Source organism: Apteryx rowi, unplaced genomic scaffold, assembly GCF_003343035.1.
Source record: "Apteryx rowi isolate R43461 unplaced genomic scaffold, aptRow1 scaffold_423, whole genome shotgun sequence".
Lineage (NCBI taxonomy): Eukaryota > Metazoa > Chordata > Aves > Apterygiformes > Apterygidae > Apteryx > Apteryx rowi.
Window position 1 is genome coordinate 606,283 of NW_020450676.1, and position 22,059 is coordinate 628,341.

Sequence of the window (22,059 nt, forward strand, 5' to 3'; positions counted from 1 at the left end):
CTCGTCTTGGGGGGGGGGGCGGGGGGGCTCTCCGCCTCAGCGGGAAACTTTCCCTGCGTGTCCGGAAGGAGCGAGGAGGAGCGCTGCTCCCGCTGCCCGCCGGGCTCCTCTCTCGTCTGTTGGCTCTTCAGCTGCCGTCCTGTCGGACAGTAAACTGAACGATGCTCATCCTCCGGGAGAGGCCGTGTGAGACTCTTTAGAGCACTTCGAATGCATTATTTAAAAAAAAAAAAAGGGGGGGGTACATCTTTCTTACAGTGGTCTCGCAACCCTTCCTCTCTAAAAGCATGAGGACAAATTAAGAGTTAGACTTCTCTGCTTTACGTAGCAAAGTTCTGTTTCCTAACCACTGAATAACTTTTTTTGAATTCTCTGGCTTGTTATAAACACACTTGCTATGATGCAATTCATAGTCTTGTTAAGGAAGAAAGTTAGTGAGTCGTAATAAAGGCCGTCAGAACTAAAATTGGCCCCATCCTTGAAAGTACTCATGCTGGTTTTCCTGTACAGTACGGAGCATCATATTCAGGCGTAACAGTTTTCTTTTCCCAAATCGGGTGACTGTTTCTTATGCTAACCCCCTGGGTTTGGTAATCGTAACCATTCTTTATCAGGTTCAAGACTTCAGACTGCAAAATGATGATAATCATTACAATGTTTAGGAGCCAAGAAAACTAAATTTGTTTGTGAGGTAGCAGAACAGATATTTTGATGATAATAAATAATACTTACCTCTAATTGTAGATATAAAAATATCAAATAGGACCCCTTTTTGCATGTGAAAAGCTGCTCATGTCAGAGAATTGGCAGCTTCTATTAATTTTTACTTTATTTTTGAGTGGAGAGAGAGTAGAGAGGAAAGGGCATGGCTTGCTTGAGTTTAATATATGTATGTGGCTTTTGTCAGAGAGAGATACACAGGCCTGGTTTAATTGTCTTATGGTGGTGCAAATAAATTACATTGATGTTACCTGAGGGATATTAGACTTGTGGCTTAATACATTTAAATAATATATGAAAATGGTAATCAAGAGTTTAGGCTTGTGCCTTTGTAGTGCTATAGATCTTCTGTGTGGCCTTGGGAGAGAGATCTCTGTCCTCTTTCAGCATCAGGAACAGAGATATGTGTTTTTTTTTTTCTGCTGGAGCTTTGAAAAGCTGAAGATATGAGCAATGACTGAGAAATGCTCAGAATTTTGGAGTAGAAAGACACTAATTCATATAAAATGCTGTTTTTTCCTTTTTATCAGAGTTTGTTCTTCTTTACATGTGATACAGCTTGTGGCCAGAAATGAAGTATTCCCTTAGGTTGCTGTCACTGAAGAAAAGCTATTAGAATCAGAGGAGTCCAATCCTAACAAGATTTATATTACAAAAGAAAAAATGTGCTTGTTCAAAACTGTTCTCATACAGCAAACTACAGTCCCTTTTGTTAAGTGTCACCTTAAGTTCTCCACCAGAGGGAGCTTGGATAATTTCATGGAGGCATTAGAAATTGATGGAACTTTTAACCAGCGTCTCCTCTCTTCCTTCTCTTGGAGCCCTGTGACTGCCATTTGCCTGCCAACAGGGAACAAGAACTTTCTAGCATTGTATAAAGACTTCATGCAGTAAAGGGACGCTTCAGTTACGTTATTAATTGCTGAAAAGTAAACGTAGAATGGTGCGGTGTTATGAAATACTTTGCTATATGCAAACCAGTAAAAACTTTTTGACTGTTTAATTTTAAGTATCAAATTTTTGAAAATTTTCATGTAGCTCTCTACCAATTGTGCATCAGGAATTGTACCCACAGAAATATGCATTCACTTTTTTTGATATATGAGTTACTGTATTACGTGCAGTACTGTGGTGCTCTAAAATAGAGGCAGTGATGCTTACCTATGTGCCTTCATTCAGCTGTGACTGGAACAGTGAGGATCTGTGTTAACTGTGTCCGTGTGAGAAAACAGCCATTTTTCCTTGTGGCTATGACTTGTGTGGCTGCAGTTAAACTTTCAGGGGTGAAAACCAGAGGAGATAAGCTGAAAAGAGGAACATTTCTCACTTGCTTGTCTTCTCCTGTTTCTTAGCATTTTCTGCAGACCCATCTTGAGATTGAAAAAAAAACCCTTTGTTTTCCAGAAACATCTCCTTCTGCAGTTGCTGGAGAAAAAAGGGAAGACCTTCTCTCAGGGACAAACCGAACTGCTTTGTGTTGCAAATATTGAGGAGATTTTATGGTCTGAAACATTATTATTATTATTATCTTTCCCTAGTTCATATATATATAAAATGAAGGGAATTCCAAAACAAGAAACTGCATTCAGCATGAACAGACTAATATGCTTAGGTCTTATCAGGTCTGAATTTTTAAATAGGTAGTTCAAGAGGTACAGTGGGTGGATGACCATCGCAGCCTGGGGTTTTTTAGAAAACTCGGGCAAAATGGCTTAAAAGCAAGGTTAAGGCCATCATTCCCTCCCCTTATGACCAACTCTGATGTTCCTGACTCTTTAGGAATTTGGCTACACCCTATGTCAGGAATGTAATTTTTGGATGGATTTTTGTTACAACAGATATGGTCAAAATGCAAACATTTAGAAATTTGGATCGGGTGTTCAGTAGGGCCTTGTATGAGCTCAGCTAGGAAAAACTGCGTTGACAGGAAGCATATTTGGACCTTTTACATCTGATAATGCTAAATGCCTTAACCCATTCCTGAGGCGTGACCAACCACACTTGGTGTGGGACTGAGAGTTAGCTTAGATTTGCTTTGTGCTGGTTGCTGCAGTTTGCACGCTTGGCAAGAAAGCTGGTTCTTGACTCAGCGCTCTGTGGTCTGGCCTACCAAAGACTGAGGGCAGACCAGGGCTGAAACGCCAAAGGCTAGAGCTGTTGGGCAAGACAGCAGTTAAGAGTGGAGGTGAGAAGGGAGGTGGGAAGTGAGTAGAGTAAACACTGAGACTAAGAATTACACTAAAAAGGGTAATAATAAGAAACTATGCTTACAAAGCCATTTCTTTGCTAGACTGTAGAGTAAGCGTGGTATCTTAATTTAGCAGTTGCTTTGCTGTCTGAACCCGTTGGCCAAATATCTTTCCTACTGCTCACCAGTCTGCGATGGGAACAGGTTATCCTTCTATCTTCTCAGGGTGCTGAAGGCTTTAAGTCTCCAGCTGGTGTATGCGGGTGTTGGCGTGGTGTTTCAGGTGATGCTTTCTTCAGTTTACTCTTTTTTTTTTCAGTTGTGGAAGAAAAGCTGTTTAAGCTAGGAGCCCTAGCATGCAGAGTTTAGGAAGTGGCAGAATTAAGCTTGCTCGTGCAGTATTGAACTCTGTATCATAATGTGCAATCATTAGTTGCCTGATTAAATTCTGCTGTCTCATTCAGTGTGCGGAATAGATGATGCTCAATTAATGATCAGCCTTTCCATGTTCTGTTGTCTTACTCAGTACATGGTTTAGGCTTTGCTTAGCACACGCTACCCACGTCCTTCTGAAAATGGAATTAATCTGGGGAGAGGACCGTGATAGCACCATGCGTGCATGCGTGCTGTTACTGGGTCTGCAACACAGTGGAGACCTGACTAATAGATGCCTTGTCCTCTCCGTCTCCGACCCCCGTCTGTGATAGTGTGTGGTGTGTCTTTGCAATGCAAACTTGCCGCTCAGTGCTTGCGTTGTACGCAAAATGTTTGTAGTACTTTTTACCTGCTGTATTTGAGTGTGGCATATGTAGTGTTTCTGGTAGCATCTTTTTATTGGCTATGTAGGTCATTTTTTCAGCAGAGGTAACAAGACTGTAAACAGGAGTAAAATGGGCTGACACATGGTTCAGGGCTCCCCTGTTGGCCCTCAATGTCAGTAGAAGTGAGTCTCACTAGCAAATAACAAAAATAACAAAGTGTAACAAATGTACTTGCATCATATAGTACTGGCTCTGTTTACCTTTACAGTGACTAAAAAAAGTCCAGTCATGTCACCTGGACCCCCATACGTGCTTTTAAAATGTTGGAAAATAACCAGTATAAGCTGTTGGCTGTTAAAAAACAGGATACACTTTTTTTTTTTAAATATTGCAGATCTTTTTCAGATGCTGTGTATTTTTCTCTTGAAAAATTACTTATTAATACCCCCCCCCTTCCCCCCGGGAAGTTTTGACACTTGAGCCTGCTTCTACCACTGAGTATCAACAAGATTTTTAAAGGAGTTTCTACCTTGGAGCATTTTGGAGGGGAAAGTCACCCTCAGCTCCTAAATTTGCTATACTGCCTTCTAGCAGATGCTTGTACTTCTCGATCTAGAGATTCAGAGGCTGGCTTTTTTGTTTATTTTTTGTTGGTTTTTTTTTTTCCCCCTCTAGAGATACTGGTTTGCTAATAAATACTGGCAGTGTGGATGGTGGGAATGGTGACACAAATAGCCATGTCATCAGAAGGAACTCTGTACTGCTGTTGACTGGAGCTGCTCATGCAGGTTTCTAAAAATCTGTCGCTACTGAAATTACTGTCTGTGCTCAGGGATTGGATCTCTGCATCCTAAAATCTTGTGCAAAAGCATCTCGTCCGTTAGGTGGGAGGATAAGTTGGCTTCTGACTGTATCTGTGATCTTGCAGGGCACCAGGAATACACTGAGATGAAAAACTGTCTTTTCAGGTCTTCTAATTTTGTGTACAGTGCACATGATACGCAGTGTTATGCTCAGTTTACTATTACTTCAACAAATGCTGGCTTCATTGTTAAGTGTTTCGTCTCATGCAATGTTGTTGATAATATAGTATCAAAAGACCAGCCATTTATAAATAAATATTGTTACCTTTGGCAAATATTTGGTGACCGATGGAGAATGAAGTATTATGCATACTGAGTTATAGCTAACAGGGAATTTTTTTTCATCTTGATTCTTCTGGACACTGTTTAAAGTCACAAGGGCACTGTGGGGCATTATTTCCTGTGGTTTTTTTTTGTCTTGGGTTTTGTGTTTTGTTTGTTTGTTTAACCTAAAAAAACAAAACAAAAAAACCTAGTAGTTCACAAACCTTGACATTGATCTTCTTGGCTCTAAAGCATGGAAGTCTTATAAACAGTTTTCACTCTACTTGGTTAACTGCTACTGTTCTGTCAAAATGTGTTTTGCTGTGTTTTAAGTGTTTTTGGTTCAGGTTGGGGAAGACAAAACCAATGCCTCCAGTTAGTATAAACTCAAAACTTTGTGATCCTCTTACTCTTTATAAAGACAATTTAAAGGAAGCTTGCCATGCTAAACACAAATGTTTTCTTACCTATCTTACAAAACTTATGTGGATACTATAGGTGGGCTTATTTTCAAAATACCTTGTTTGCCACAAGAACAAGAAACCAGTGGCATCTACGTACCAAGCGTGATGGTTATTATGGCAAATCATTCAACTAGAACACTTGTATTTAAGTTACGTGTTTGGATGTGGATTATAACAGGCCCATCAGCAGAGGTACAACTGAGGGCATTTGAGGGCAGTCCAAGCAGTAGACTCAAAATCCTAGCTGCTGTCTTCTGCTGTGAACTGTTAGAATATGTATTTAACTTTTATTCTGAGACTACTAGTATGTACTTTTCCACTTGTATCCTGAGAAGCAATGAAATAAAATAAAAATACTGAAGTACTGAAAGTGGATGCTGGAAAGAACAGATTTTATTTGGTTATTGCTTTTTCCCCCTTATTTCTTTATCAGTAGACTGCAAGATAACTGCTAATTCTACCAGTTTTATACTCTTAAATAAATACGCTTTTATAGAATATTTTGTATTTAAAAATACATCAGTTTCTTTTAAAATGCAGTGTTTTAGAAGTTTTAGGGATTACTCCATAGAACTATGGTAAGCTTTTGGCTTGCAAAATCCTATGGGAGTCCTGAAAATTGATTATTTCTATTTAATAGGACAGCTGAGCTCAAACTGGACTAGTGTGGTTGTGCTGCTTACTGGTACCACAGATATGTAACAGGCCTTGTGGAACAGTTTTGTTTGCAAGACTTATTTATGGGTGTTCTCTGGTGAAGAACTGTGTCTTGGTGTCTGAATTATCTGAATTACTGCATAATGGGAGTTGCTGTGATAGCTCACGTGGAAGCTTGTGAAGAGCTTGGCTCATGTGGAACGGTTGTTATAAATGCTGAAAGCCTCAAAACAGGAGAATTTCAGTTTCTTCTTGTGATGATTATGCCTGTGAATAAATACCAAGGCAAATGGTATTAAGTATGTTGTAGAGCTCTTGTGCAATACAGGTCTGCATGAGTGTGAGGTAATGTCTCTTTAATACTTTATCACTTAGGCATTTCACTACTCTAAATTATCTTCCTATAGGTCTTTTGATGTAACTTGAATGTAAACTGCTTTAAAATGTATTTTGCTTATGATATATGGAGAAGTGAAGTTTAAAAAAAAGCCTTCCTGTTCTTTCTTTAGGCTCTTCATTTCTGATCTTCCTCTGTTTTGTTGGAGGTTTTGGTTTTACTAAAGGTTTAGTTAAAATAAAAAAATGTCTATTTTGAAGGTGACATTTTCAGAGGTGAATTTGCATTTTGCATGGCTGTTTACCCAGCCGCTGAAGTTGGGTTCTTAGCTTGGGGAGTTGGTGCCCTCTTCCTTTGCAAGTCACATAGGTACGTGCCATCTGTAGGGATGAAACGTATATCACGTTCACACATGCTCTCGAGTGTCTGGCTGGCTATGGATAGGCTACGACTTGTCTTGAGCCGTGGTAATAGCAAATCTATTTCCTACCCTCCTTGTCTTGGTCTTGTTTGGCTAGTTTCATTTAACAGCAGGTGTGCTAAAAGCCTGCGTCTTCTGTGTCCGGGCACCGGCTCTGTTTTTTCACTTCTCACGTTCTTCTCTTCAAGCAGCAGATGCTGAGCTCAGTCTTGTCCGAGGTGCTCACGTGCCCTGGGGACTGCTACTGGGCCAGGCTTCCTGGGAACTCAGCCTTCTCGTGCTGTGGCGGTTGTGTTAGTGGGCCTAGACCCCGAAGGGCAGTTTGGATTTTAAAAAATATATATATTTACAGACCCATATAACTTTTTACCTTGGCCTTGTTCTTCACCAGTTCTCTAAAGCACCCTCTTCCACCCCCTTTTCTCTAGGGATGGCTTCTCCAGTTACTGATATTCAGATGCTCTAACTGTAGCTTTCCTATTGGGACTCTTCCCCCTCCCACTCCACACCTCAATTTTTTCAATATGATTTTTCTGCAGTGCCAAGGGAGTTGCTCACTGGAGTCGGTTTGCCCTCTGTGGCTAATCCGAAAGGCTTTTTCGTTCTAATTAGAGCTGATGTTTTCCGGAAGCACCTGGTACCAGCCTCTGGGCAATTCCTTCACTAGTGAATGTTTTACCTCAAGGAGCGTGTTCTCCTTGTGCCTCTGAATCATGAGGCAATTCAGCAAAGAGCCTTGGCTTTGTGGAAAGCTCCAGTGTATGCTGATCCTCTTAGTGTGTGAAATGAGCTTGCAAGGACTCTGCCAGACTGAACTGCCCCAGGGAGAAGTGGTGTTTCACTGCAACGCACTAGTTTTGGGCCTTAAATCTGAAACCTGCTTGTCTCTTCTCAACAATCGGTATTTGCGAGCTTCTGGGTTTTCACAGATCTCATGCCAACAGGTAGCGCTGAGGGACTCCCTAATGTTATAAACAGTCAGCTGAGCACATACTGCTGCGTGTTCAGTTGTTTTTGAAGCTGTAATAAAGCGGTGGTTGTCTCCAGACAATAGAAGCACCAAAGAAGATGCTAGAAGTGGTGGTGGGCCTGCTGTATAAACAAAAATGTGTATCCAGACTCGGATTCACCTGGCAATAGCCCATCTTTTCATAGTCTAGACAAAATTAACAGATAACTGGAGTAACTCCAGAAACCTATACCGTAAGCGGGAGCTCTAAGGCAAGAGCTTTTCAGGCTTTTTCCAGAACTGGGAATTTCCTGCGGCTAACCTTTCTTGTCCTACGCGCGAGTGACAAGTTGCAGCCTTTCTGCTCCAAGACTGTTTCCAGAATCCTGTCTCAGTTTGGTCAGGGACCTCCTATGTGTGTTGTTCTCTGCTATTGCTTCTCTTCGCAGGAAAGCAAGACTGGTAATTGTGGTTTTTATGTGCCTATGGACATAATTAATATGAGAAAGGAAGATTATTTTTCAGACACTGGAAGTTTTAGGGATGCACTTCTGTGTAGAAAAAGTCACAACTTTTCCACTTTCCTGCTCTACTGCAGAAACTTGGTAGGATAAATTTAAAGTTGGAAAGAACTGAGGGCATACTTCATATTTTGCCCATTGCATTACCCACTGCATATGGCATGTGATATTGTAAATGGGCATCATGATCCACTAAGCACTGCTGCAAGAGCAGCTTCTCTACTTGAAGTGATCACTGGAATGTGCCAATGGAGAAAGGTCTTTGATTTCTCATTGCTTGTAGCTCTCATGTTCACTCCCCCAAATACTCATTCTTTATTAGAACAGCATAGAAACCATACAAAGCCTTGAGCAATCTAAATACAAATCTTCCTCCTGTTAGTTGCCTAGCCCTTTGGCTTTTTATTACTCTTAATATTTCCGGTTCTTATGTCTCTTTTCTTGGCTGGAAATTCCACCCAGGAAAGGAAGCACTGGCAACTGGGCTCCCCAGGACTGTCTGTGATGCTGTGAGAGATCCTAAAGAAACAACTTTGTGCTGTTCTTTTAAACAAATATGGAGAGGTTGGAAGCTTTTTGTACTGTTATCACTTTTCTCTCTTGCTTAGTAACTTCTGATAGTTTTCTAGGTATATTTCTTTAGTTCTAGCACTCCTACTCTTAGTTTACCAAATAAGACCTTTGAACTTATGCTTATGTGAAGGCATCAACAGAACTTAAGTCCATCTTGAACTGTTTTCAGTCCTAATGAGCAGGGTGTGTGTGTGTGGGGGGGGGGGTTGGGGGTTTTCTTTTGGGGGGTGGGGAGGAGGGGTTATTCTTAACCTCGTGGTTACTCTAGGTGGTTCCTGTCTGAATATGTTCTTTTCCTGCTGACACAGTCATAAAAATATAAAGGTGACCTTAAATAAGTGTCATTTAATGACATCCTGTTATTGCGGCTGATACATTACTATCAGAGTAGTGCCATGATTCTTAAGCTATCAACAGCTTTGATTGTAATCAAATAGAGAAAATTACTAGGCTGGTAGTGTTTAGAAACTGTAGCAGTCGTCTTGATTTGTGCCCTGCTCTGAACTGCCTTTTGCAGTTCAGCCAGGTCCTGCCATGCTGCCCGCCCCTTCCCAGGGGCGAGGAAGGAGTGGAGGGAGTATTCCGGGTATTCCTCCTTTTCCCTGCTTGACTAGGGAAGCAGAGCTGCTGTGTCTGGGGTCTCCTCCTCTCCGGAGCCGCACCAGTACCCTGCAATGCAGTTCAGCCTCCAGAGCAAGATCAGGACTGCTGATTGGAAACGGAGTTCCTGTCCCTCTGTTTCTACTCTCTTAAATTACCATTGATTCTTCTCTAAAGCATCTAATAGTACTACAGTACCTAGAACTGTTATCTGTGATTCTGTCCCCCCCCCGCAATATTATGAAAGATTCGGATAGTTTGCCCTGTCACTTTCTTACTGCTCTAATCCTGGAGGAAGTGGCAGGACTTAACTTGCAGAAAATAAAACCGTTGGTTTACAGTCTGTTCAGCTGCATGTTCAGAGATGGATAGGCAGTCAGGATTCAAGAATTTCTTTAAAGAAGAGGTAGATGATCCTGGTGTTGAACATAACTGCATTCTGAACGTGTTACGGTTTCCCTTGTGCTGCCGAACTGTCGGTCCTAGCATAGAATCCATATGCAGCTATTTAACAGCAAAAATTATCAGGGAATTACAAGAAATAGGCTGCTATCTTAAGGGTATCCAGAGAAAACTGAAAGGAAAAGCTACATATGTAGGCTAATGAATATGCTTATTAAATACTTATTCCTGAGCTGTTGTAGGAAAACTGGTAAATAACTAAATACATTAATGAAAACTGTGATAATGAGGCTGGAGAAATTTCAGAAATTTAAAAAGACAGCTGAAGCACAGGGACTGTGTGACCTGAAGTGAAACCCAGGAGGCAGGGAAGGTTTTCTGTCTATCTGAACATCTAACTAAAGTGCAATAGGGAGCACTTAGGCTCCTTTAAGTTCATGAATATTCAGTGAAGAGGTTGTTAGCATATCAAAAGGGCAATTCAGGATCCCAAAGTTAGATGTCTCAAGTCAGAGCTAATATCTCTTTGAAATCTACCTATTTGTCCAATGTGTGGTAGTAGGAGAGAAATACTGGTTTTTTGTGTGTTTTTTTTTTAATTTGTTTTGATTGCTTTTTTTTTTTTTTTTGCAACTAAGCTTCAGGCCAGTGTGCTGTATTTATTATTCCTAATGGCATTAGGAGTTACTCTGCCTAACTGCTATTTTTAACTTAGCTTTCTGTTTGTAGCTGTCCACTTAGAAAGTTTTGCTTAGTCTGAGATTTTCATGGAGACTTGCACTGCCAGAGGTTAATGAGATAAATTCAGAGGAACTTGTCACTAAGTACTTGCTTGCTTGATTTGGCCAGCTAATTTTTTAGGGTTGTTGATTAGAGCTATGATGGATCCTGGGGAGAGCGTCACATCCAAGAAAAGTGGTGTGTTAATGGATGAAGTAGACCACAGTGAACCTAAAAGGAAATACAAGTTAAGAGTAAAGCTGTGTGTACTTCTAGCATGCACTTCTGCAAATGTTTGCGTATAAGTGACCTTTTTTGTTTGTTTACAGGTCCTTGATTACTGGACTGTTGAGGTCAGTAGTAGCTTTGTCAGCGCAGGAATGGGGAATCTGCCTGAGGGGAAAAGGTAAGTCCAGTTTTATTCACTACCGAGTTCAACAGCTAAGCCTTTTGCCTCATAGACTCCCTGCTCCTGCATTAATCATAGGTGCTGCTGACCTCACCAGTCCAGTTGCCTTTGGAACAGCTTGGCATGAATGGAAAGCCAGAGACATCAGGACAACAACTTCAAGATCCAGAAGAAAGGGATGGAAAGGGCTGTGTTGTAAATCTTATGATGCTTTAGCCCAGGAATTCAATCATTGTGGTAATATTTTGAGCCAGATACTGGGATCTGGTTTTGTGCTGTGTTTTGTCCTTGGGTAGGAGGCAAAATTGGGCACGGAAAGTAGATCCTTTGTATTACAACTGTAATGATTAACTGGAGTGTTGCTGGGAAAAATTATTGGTGTGTACAGCAGGAATCTGGGCACAGGAGTTCTCGCATTCTGTGGAGCATTGCACAAATAACTTCAACTGTTCTTTAGTTTCTCTGTTTTACTGAGTGAAACTATACCTTACTAAATTATTTGAAAGCTTGGATGAAAAGGTGCTATTTGTCTTTAAAATATAGCTTTGGGGGAGAGTGCAATGGTTGTCTGCACCTGGAATGCCCTATGTGGTTACCTTTGTGCATCTTCATGTCCTGTGGGCTTAGGGAGCTGCAGTGCTTCCCTCCTCTCCTGTACCCAGTCTCCAGTTTTACCAAGGAGGATAAACAAAATAGTATCACGTTCAACAGTGTATGTGTTTCTGCTTCTGGAAAAGCTTTAGTTTTAAGCATAACTTTTTAGTTCAAGCTCGTTGTTGTTGATTTGCTTTGTTTTGTATCTGCTGATGGTGACTTTTAAAGCAAGGAAGGATGCTGCTTGTGTCTTGGCTCTAATTCTGCCACCTCTTTCTGAATCTTCATCCCCTGGAGTGAAAAGCTGTCTGTTGTATCAGTCTGCAGGGCTTCTCCCTGATTCACAGTTAATTGCTTTGCTTTACACCCAAGTGCTATCTGGATGATTAATCATTATCCTCTTGGATGTGGAGTGCTCCCTTGTACAGAAGAAATAGTGCTCTGAGCTTATATACACAGCAGTGCAGAAAAGATTTTTTTTTAATGTAGCTCAAGACCAGCATGTCACTCCTCTGTGATACCAACTGTATTGCTAGTAAGATCTGAACTGTTTATAGTATTTAGCCTCTTCAGAAGTTATATCTGTATAATTCCCCCAATAATTGTTAAATTTCTTAAGGATTCTGTTTGTGCGTTTCCTGTCAAATAGGTGGCTTTTCTTTCCCAGGATCTTAACCTCTTTCTGGATGGCTTATTTCCTCATGGGCATATGCTCCCTTGCATCTTTTTTCTGTGAATATGGATGTGTGTGTGACTTACTGCCTGTTTTGGTTAGATGAGTTGCTGAGGTGTGAATCCCTGTGGCAGTGTGCTGGTCAGATGAGGGCAAGCCTGTTCTGGTTGTTAACCTGTTGTCTCAAGCTTTCACCTTAATTCTGCTTTTCTTCCTAGAGGCTCATTTCAGGCTAGATGAAGTGATGCTGTACGTGATAGTTGTGTTGAGAACTTCTTATGGACCACTTTGTTACAGTCAAACTATTTAGTCTTTCAGTTGATCTCCATCTAGCTGGAATGGCTTATCCTCAAGTTTTCTGTATAGAGGAGCTTCAGTTGGACTGGGAGGGAGTGGGTGGGTGGGGTGTAGGGAAATGGCGCTTGTTATATTGATCCAAAGAAGGGAGAACAGGAAGCATGAGTTTCACAGTAGAAATATTTCTATCTCAGCAATGCATCTGCCACAGTTGTCTTTCTGGCCCACACTGGTGAAGAGGAAACTCTGATCCAAGCTTCCTTGGCAACCATCTTGGGAAGCAGAGATCCAGACATCTGGAGATCTGTGTGTGTGTGTATGGCAGGAGGAAGAATTGAGTAACAAAATTATATCTGTGGATGTTTTAATTAAGAGTTAGTTGTATTTCCTTTCTGTGGTGGAAAAAATGTGGTGGAAGGAGGCTGTGCAAGAGGATGGCATAAATCAGTTGTGCTGACTTTCAGTATTCTTTCTGTGGGAACAGATTCCACAACTCTGTCGTGGAGGCTAAAAGAAATTAAGAACTGCTTTGGGGTATGGAGCAATTTTCTCTCCTTTAAAGTTTTATCAAGTGTGAAAATGTTTCTTGGCTCAGATAATATGGTCTTGTATGGGCTAATACCTACACAGAATGAAGTTTTCATCTATGGCGATGAGTGAGGGAGCTAACTTTAAGAGGCCTGATTCAACACTCTTTCACCAACTTTAAGCCAGTGTGATTCCACTGACGTTACAGCAACACTACTTTGTACTCATGATCTTGATTAAACTATTAATTGTTACAGTAGTTTAAAGAAGCTATGGATCAATTCACCAAAGAACTATAGGTTCATGTGAAAGTTAGTAAATCTGTATGGTAGGTATGGATGTCGTGCTGAGGTATAACTAAGAAATACAACTTCAGGCATATCTGTAAGAGAAGTTTTTTTTAGATTTTTAGCTGATACCTGTTTTGAAGATGAAACATTTATTTGGAAATCCTAATATTAATCTTCTCTGACATTTTGTTTGCAGCAGTGCTCTATTTTCTGCTTAGAACAAACGATTCAGTTAGTTGTAGCAAAACATAAATGCCAGTGTGCACGCTTCTCAATCTTACATAAAAATATTGCTAGTATAGTTGAATCATCTAGAAGCAATGTATGGCGCTCTTCTTTGGTTTGGAATTCTGTTTGTCATACATTACCAGTCACTAAAATAATATATCCCTAAAGCAATAATAGACTGAGAATTTGTTTGGTCTGCCGTGTTTCACTTTCACAACTGGTCTTTGTATTCTGTGCTCTGGAAACTTGTCCTGTTGTGGGATCTGCAGCCATCAGTGTTCAAAGCCGTGGTGAATTCTGCAGCTGTAAATACCAGCCTGGCCTGTCTCTCCCAGGAGCTGGAACCCATACAGTTAATTCATGTGCTGTAGTAGCAATAAATTCAGAACAACCATTATTCCATGCTGATACAAAGGGCTAGAGGCATATATAGCCTTGAACTGACCTTTCCATAACATGAAATATTAGCATGTTGTTGTGCTGCCTCATGCTGTTTTACAGGCTTAAGATTGTATTGCAACATGCCTTATGTTAAAATAAGTTAAATGCATACACCTTATTTTACCTTGCTACTGAGAAAGCATACTAACTTTAAATATTGCAATAACTGTTGTACTTTTGAAAGACCTGACTTGCAGATTGTGAAACCTTGAATGCCTGACATACAATCTTTTGCTGAATAAACATAAGACTGGTTTGTAGTTCTTGGATTTGTCGTTTACTGGCTACCTGATCTTAGACTGGCTGCATCGCTTTATGCCTCCCTGTCACCTTCTATAAAGTGGGACTGATGTTTGCTTGACCTTTCAAAAGGCATTCTGACACTTGTTCACAAACAACATTTTATAAAAGTAGTATCTTTAATAATTCATAGTCAGGATTTCTGTATTCTGTTCGAAACTACAACTTCTGTGAATAGACTGCACAGACTGATTTTCAATTTCTCAGGCTCTCTCTACAGGCAGATCTCTCCGTTCCTCTCCTTCCCATGTCTTTGACTTTCACACAGGCAGATTTCCTTTAATGTTGTACATGGTCAGTGCTCTCAGTGAAGTCTGGTGCTCAAATTTTATTGAAACGCTTCTGAATTATTTGTTACAAATTACACTTAATGGCTGTTATGGTCACAAAGCCAAGTGGGAATTACATCGGTATTTCTACCTAACTTGATGTACAAACCATGCGTTAATAGATATCCAATTGTAACATACTTATCATTACAAAGAAAAATAAGGTAATGGAAAATCAGCCCAACTCTGCAATTTTAAGACGTATCTCGGTGGAGTCATGTAGACTTAACTTTAGGAAGTTAGTGATGCAGCATGTCACATTATCCTTTTTATTCTTAAATTACTCCCAGAAGCCTTTATTGTTCCTCACAACCAGTATGCACAAGACTGATGAATGGACTTTCCTGCTAAATGCTTTTGGTAATTTACAGCTAAGTTTGAGTTTTCTGATAGGGCATATTGAAACACCCCTCAAAGGGTCTGTATGTTTTAGCAATTAAAAATTCCTTTAATCTAAAGAAGGGAAAAAATATGAAATCAGTACAGTGAGCAGATGTATGTGGATGTAAACTTGACAGTGTTTAAAAGGTAGGTCCTGCTGCACCTGAAGATAATGAATGATAGATACTTGAATTGCTCAAAGTGCATGTTCTGCACTGGAAACATAACCTGCAGGAAGTTTTTGTAGTTCTTACATTACTGTGGTAGGTCACAGGTATTAAGGAAAGGGATTTTGCTATTAGGATTTGGGCTTTAGTGGCAGAAAGAACAGCATTATACTGGATTGAAGCCTTCTTTCAAACCTTACCAGCAGGTAAATCTGTCATCTGCTGTGTGCACTTTGGAATGGCTCATAAAACTTTTTATAGTGAAAATACTGTGGTATTATTTTATTTTTGTGTACAGTGAGAGAATGATAAATGATACTAATGGGAAAAGGAGGAGGGGGTAGTGAAGAATTCAGAGATCAAATTCGCTGTAAACTGGTTTGTGTTTTGCTGCCAGTTCCTGGTGCTTTGAGCTATAGTTTATTAGAAGTTATCACAACTGGTTTCTTTCCTATTCACAGTTATTAGCGCTCTGTTTAATAAGTTCTCCAGTGGATAATTAGTTCTGCCTCCCTGATGCTGCCCTCTCTTAGAGTATTGTTAGCAGTCCCTGTCTTTATTTTGAGAAATAAGGAAGAGGATGTAGAGCAGGGATGTTCTTAAAGTGTAAATTAAAGTAATTTTTTAACTTTCAACTGAAAATTCAATTACACCTAGCTAGACTTTACCGTAATTATGTTTCAATTAGATCTTGCTTTATGAAAACTTAATTAAAAGATCAGGTGAAATGTGGACCAGATTATAGGGGAAAACAGCATGGGACACTAATTAATTCAAGGAGTTCCTTTAGAAAGAGGTTGTGAGGATTCAGAGTTCCCTCACTGCTCTAATGTTAGGTTTGTCAATTATCCTCAAACACGAATGTTTACTTATAAATAGTCTCTGCAAAAACAGTAATGCAGAAGCTTTAAGTGCAGGGTATGCTTACTCTATGTTAGAGAGATTCTGCTTTTAGATGTTTCTCTGTGGTTGTTTGTGGCATGACATTGTTTCACTTAGGACTTGAATGTCTTGTCACCTCAATAGAGAGCATGGCTTAATTCTTAACTGCAAACCTTTCAGTTTTAAGGATAGAATCTGCTGCTTGGTGAGAGCAGATATGAAAGAGCTGTGCAAAATTAAAAAAGGCTCAGCCTGGTAGCTGTGCCTCAGAGTACAAAAATGATGGGGCATTTAAAGGCTGAAAGACAGCAAGCTTAAACAGCTGAATATTTTCATTGTCTGTTTAGTCATCTTATGGCCTACAGTAGTTTACTGTAACTGTTTAAGTACGATTCACAGGAAAAACAGATTTTACCTTAACAAGGATATGTGCTGCATCTATATTAACTAGAATGGAACTTTCTCAGATAGGCTGTTTTGAATGCCAGCTCTTAATTCTTCTTTCCAGAAATTGCTTGTTTTTGCTCTTCTCTTACTGGATATGGGCAATGCAAGATGAGATCTCTCATCTGCCAGATGAGAGAATCAATACAACATTCTGAAGCACATTTTAGATATCCATCTTTATTTCCTTTTAATCTTCAGGTAGCCTGGAGTTTCCAGGGTCTTGTATCAATTAACAAAACTTACTGAGAGCATCAGAATGTCTGCCCAGCTCTTAATGCAGGCTGACTTGCAGCTCTTCCTCAATCCTCCCTGACTGATATGCCCAGAGCGCCTGGAGAACATAAATAGGCAGGAAAGAGTCTCTCTGCAGAGAGGATCTCGGAAGACTGCTCCGTTCACACTGTGATATGGAGTTCTCAGATCCTTTTGCTCTGACCACTGTTAATAAGGAGGTCGACAAAGTAAAATTTTAATTAAAGCAATCCTGTTAGCAGAATTACATCTGCTGTTTGAAAGACAGCTACCAGTACTATGTATCTAGGGGTCTGCAAATTGTCAAAAGCTGAAAGCTGTGGGAGTAGCATCTCCCAGGTCTTCCCAGGGCCTTTAGACTTGTGATCTTGTTTTTAGGAAGCTCTTGGGCAGTCCCTTGCCTTGAAGAAATTTAGCAGTAGTTTCTTCCCACCTGCAGCAGGCACCTGCTGCTGGTTAGTTTTGAGACTTTCTGCAGCTTTTGCCCCTCGGTTGTTTGTAACCGAATAAGTGGTTTGTTCCTCTTTTTCCCCCCCTCAGCGGCACCCTGTAGACACTTGACAGCTCCTGTCTGTTTTCTTCTACAAATGCAGCAGCCTTATTCTTCACTTATAACGTCTCCTTTATGTCAACATAAGCCACCAACACAAGTAAATACTCACCAAAGTAGGTAAAGTGCTCTTTATATTCCATGGCAGCGTGAGTGTTACAGTATGGATCATGATCTCATCCTGCAGTTGTGACTGCTGATCTGGAGCATCGCAAGTCATTTCTAGGAATAAACCTCTGTGGCTTGAAGTACCAGCACTGGTTGGATGAAGATTCCCTGTACTGAAGGCAGTCCAGTGCAAGATTCTTGTCGTAATAGTCAAAGCCTTTCTGAGACTTAACCAGTTTACTTGAGCAATACTTATCTGAGACTTCTCCTGTTGTCAAGAAGATCTCTTATTACGGTTGCATTTCATTGGAGCCAAGTAGCTGTTACTGAAATAATAGAGGGAAACTCCAGACCATGTGGCAAACCTTCATGGAAGCTAGGCACGTTTAAACTGAGGCACTTTCATAAAGCAAAGGAATGGGCAGCTTTCAGACTATAGATGAAGGGTGTTGACTTAACCCGTGTTGTACTGGAAATGCCCTTTCTTTAGCATGCAACACTTGCGTGCCATGCAAGGTATCCTGCGGAAGAAGTAGTGTACTGATTCCCCCCTCACCCCAGTACTGCAAATATGGGCACCGTTTGTTTTTCTTCCTTTTTTTAGAAGTAAGGGGTTGGCCTGAATCATTACATGAATAGATGCAAATTTTCTTTTTTTCTTTTTTTTTTTTTGGAAAACTGTGTATGTGATCCAAAATAGTTCATAAGGCAAGTTAGAACAATCTATATATAGACTATCTCTTTTTGGAATATGGTCATTTAAAACCTAAAGCAAAACTGCTTCTTCCATGGGCTCTGCACTACTTTATAGATTCTCAGAGTAGTGCTTTGTACTGGCCTGCATGAAAATAGCAGGGTGAGGAAGGGAAAGAGAATGGTTTTGCTGGATGACTCTGGTCAAGTCTTCTACGCTGTCTTTCACCCTGTGCATTAACAGTATGGTGTATGCATACCGTGCATGACACTGGTAATGCACCTGTTTGTGCCATGTGTTCCAGTTTTTACAATGCAGTATAATTACTTACTGTAAAATAATCTAATGGAAATGCCATGAATGTAGTTGTCTTTCCAGGATGGTATTTTTCTTTCACTAACATTAAATTCTGATTTCTTGTTATGTATACTAGTAAGCTCTGTACTAGGTTACAGCAGCTTTTGAATGAGGAAACTGAATCAAAATCCTGATTTATTCCTTTTCATTTCACTATTCTAATCATGCTTATATGCCCCTTAATGACTTGATGACATAGGTCTTTTAGGTTTGGGGGTTTTTTTTGTTTGTTCCATTTAGCTTGTCCTCTCTGAAATTGGATTCTGCGCTCTCAAGAGTGATATGAATGTGTGCAAAGTGCCACCAGATCTTGAAGTTAAGCTGCTGAGTTACGTTCAGCAAAGTTTGGGAAAGCAGCATTGCTTTGCTTTCCTTTCCTTTTAGTTTTCAAACTCATCATCTGAAAATAAAACTTCTCTTCTTTGCTAAAGCCTGAATCCCTCAACTTGTGTTTCCCCCCATAAAGAGCTGGCTTTCTAGCATGCGTGAATGCTTGTCCGGGTGAGTCCTGCCACATCTTCCTGGAGCAGTTTGCTCAGCTGAGTCTGCAGAATGAGATGCATGGCCAGTCGTCAGCTGCTCGGTTACTATTTGATCTCGCACCTCAGCGAAAGTGCGTGTCACACCCCAGCCCAGAAGCCAGGAACAGGCAGTGGAGCAGCTGTAGTGCGGATGTGCATCCCCATCCGCTGCCTTGCTAGAAGGGGAGGAGCCGCTGGCTGGGGAAGCTCCTCTTTTTCTTTATCCTTCTCCGCAACTACCTCAGGACTTGGCCAAGTTCATCTATTTTTCCTAGGTGTACGTGAGCAGCATGGATCATGTGGTGTGCATGGGCCAAAAAATGAATGTCTACAGCAAAGCTTTGCTTGTATCAGTGACTATTTATTAAAACTAAAAGCTTCCCTTTTAAAGTGAGTGAAATAAGGCTTCCCTTTTAAAGTGAGTGAAATAAGGCTTGCCTTATGTGTTTATATAGTCATAAAGAAAGCTACTATGTTGTATTTATAATTTTCAAGTGGAAGTAAAATAAAATACTCTTTTCTGGAGTGAGAAGCTTTGGAGTATGGTGAAAATAAAGGTTACACTGAGTAATATTAAACCTGTGCTGCTTCACTATTTCACAAAAGAAGGATCTTCCACTGCTTGTGAGTTCACAGAATCTTTGCAAATAAAGGTAATTCAGAAACAAAACAAATAAGAGTGTGTGTTTTTTTGTTTTTTTTTTGTTTTTTTTACTAGTTGCCTTTTAGTAGCTTTTAGGGCTAGTTGTTAATCTGGTACTGTTTTAATGGCTCAAGAATGCACTTAATCTCAGTTCCTGGTACCTTTCAAGTAGACTGAGCCATAGCAAATTCCATATCAAAAATTAGCAATACCCCCACCCCCCTATGTGCCTGCACACATATGTGCTTTTTGAGAAATGAATGCCTAAATGGGGAAGAAAAATTAAAAAATGCTGTTCCAGAAATAACTCTTCTGCTCCTGGCTGGCTGAATTTAGAAAAAAGGAGAAAATCCGTTTAAGTGTTGAAGGTTGCAGCTTGTTAAATACAAATTGATAGCTGTGTAAATGACCCAACAAAAGACTTTTTAAGCTCCTTTTCTTCTTGAGACTGTAGGCCTAGATTAGCAATCCATTACTTTGCTTATATGCTTTGGAGAAACTGTCACTTACAGGCTATCTCAATTACTTATCAGTTCACTCCTTACTCTTTTATGCCTCTATTTTTCAGGTGGATTTCTGGCAGGAACCATTCTATTTAATATTTGAGGTAATCTGAAATGGGATAGCTCTTAAAGCTAGAGGCGTAGCTGGATTTGGGCAACATGAAGTGCCTAACCCTTTTTTTCCACATACCAGGTTTCTGGGATAGGATCTACAGCCACGATTGCCAGCACAGATTCCTTGTATGGTACGTAGTGGAAAAGGAGGTGCCTCAACAGGATAGCTGGGAGCCAGGGCAGCTGAGTGAAGCTGTGTCTAACCAAGCATTTGACAACATGGATTAGAAGGGATATATGTTGGCCGTAAAGGAAGACTGAATCTGGATAACTAATTCTGAGTTGCTGTGAAGTGTAAACTGTGATCTGACACCTGCAGTACTAGGCATTTCCTTCTGTTTTGAACATATCAGATATTTTTGCTTGAACTTTTCCTGATATGTAGCATTATTATTTTGTCTCCTGTTAGTTAAATCCTACTCTTTCCTGATTTTACTACTCAAAATAAATTTTCTATGTGTCCATGTTTTTGGAATAATGTAACCTTGAATAATCTTATAATGTTGGAGAGAAAAATGATTTGTTATTAAAATTCTCTTCCCAAAATGAACAGTCTTATGCTACTGGTGCTGAGGCTGAAAGGGATCCTACAGTTAAAGGGGTTCTAACACTTATAAGTACAGTTATCTTCATCTGACCTTAAGAGCTTCCTCAACTCAGTTTGCTTTCATGTCAGATTCTGTTGCCCTTACTCTTGCTTTGCTAACTTTTCTGAAGGAGAAGTGTTTTTTTCCCCTCTCTTTCTCCTACTTATTCTTTTGATGATCACAGACTGTGGCACATCTTGCACCCTCCTCTACATAGGGATGTTATTTGGTGGAACTGAATACTTGCGATTTTCCAGCTGTGAATAATATTTTGTTTTTTATTTCTTGTCTTTGTTATGAGTGCCATTAAAGACTCTTGCAAATTTGTATCTATGTCTTCAAGTTCTTGTTAAATGTCTTAATTTATTAAACTTCAGTTTCTAGCCTGTAAATGCTAGGTTCTTGTCTGTCTTGATTCAAGGTTCTTGGCTCGCTTATTTTTTCCAGTGTCTTAACCACCTAGTTTCCAGGTTAAAAATAAAAATAAAAAAAATCCTGGGTTGCAGAATCTGTTTCTGTTCCCACAGCATTGTAGGAAAATAAGTATTCTGAGGAGTATTCCTTCTTGATTACTCAATTTATAAAATCATCATGTGTCTCTGCTATGATGCCTTGTTTCTTTATGCTGTTTTTGCAAGATACTGCCCTGCGGATGTCAGAGGAAAGTCTTAGCACTTTTGTTACACAAGAATTGTACTCATATGTTGCCATCATATCTATATCTATAAAATTTGGCTTTGCACCTGTAACTTGATCAAGGCAGAGTTTGAAACTTGAAATTACTTTTGAGTGTAAAGCAATTCATAAAGGCCAACATCTATTTATTGGTCTCCTATTTACAGTGTTAGTGACAGTTGTGGTTATTTGTTGTGGCACACAATTACTGTTTGAAGTTTTTTTAGGTGAAGAAGGATTCTATGTTCTTCATCCTTACTTTGATACACACCACAGTGACTTTACACCTGAAATCTAGAGGAGCTGTACTTAGATCTGCCTGTTACTGTGATTTATGTTCCCACAAAATAATGGGATCTTGGTGCCAGTGGTTTGTCACGCTGTCCTTACCTGTTTTGGAGTTCTGTTGTAACTGGGTACAATTATGCAGCTGCTAAGAAATGGACTTCTACTAGTCTGATGCAGCAGAAAGATTGGAATGGAAAAGTGTGCTGCCAATCATCCTTGAAATAATTTTCAGTAACCAGATTTGAGATGCTGATAGTGCCTTTACCGGATGTACGCAGTGAGTGGGAAGCCTAGATATTAAGAGGAGACTTGAGGTTTTACCTGAGATTCACAGTCACTAAGAGCTGTTTTAATGAAGATT

The 22,059-nt window shown here is 40.1% G+C and overlaps 1 protein-coding gene across 1 annotated transcript in view; it reads left to right on the top strand.

Moving 5' to 3' along the window:
• Window positions 1–22,059, top strand: part of SLC2A13 (solute carrier family 2 member 13) — a 219,549-nt gene that overhangs the window by 59,421 nt on the left and 138,069 nt on the right. Inside the window, exon 4 of the mRNA XM_026076041.1 lies at window positions 10,770–10,846. Within this exon, the coding sequence (XP_025931826.1) occupies window positions 10,770–10,846 (77 nt within the window). The remainder of the gene's footprint in view (window positions 1–10,769; window positions 10,847–22,059) is intronic.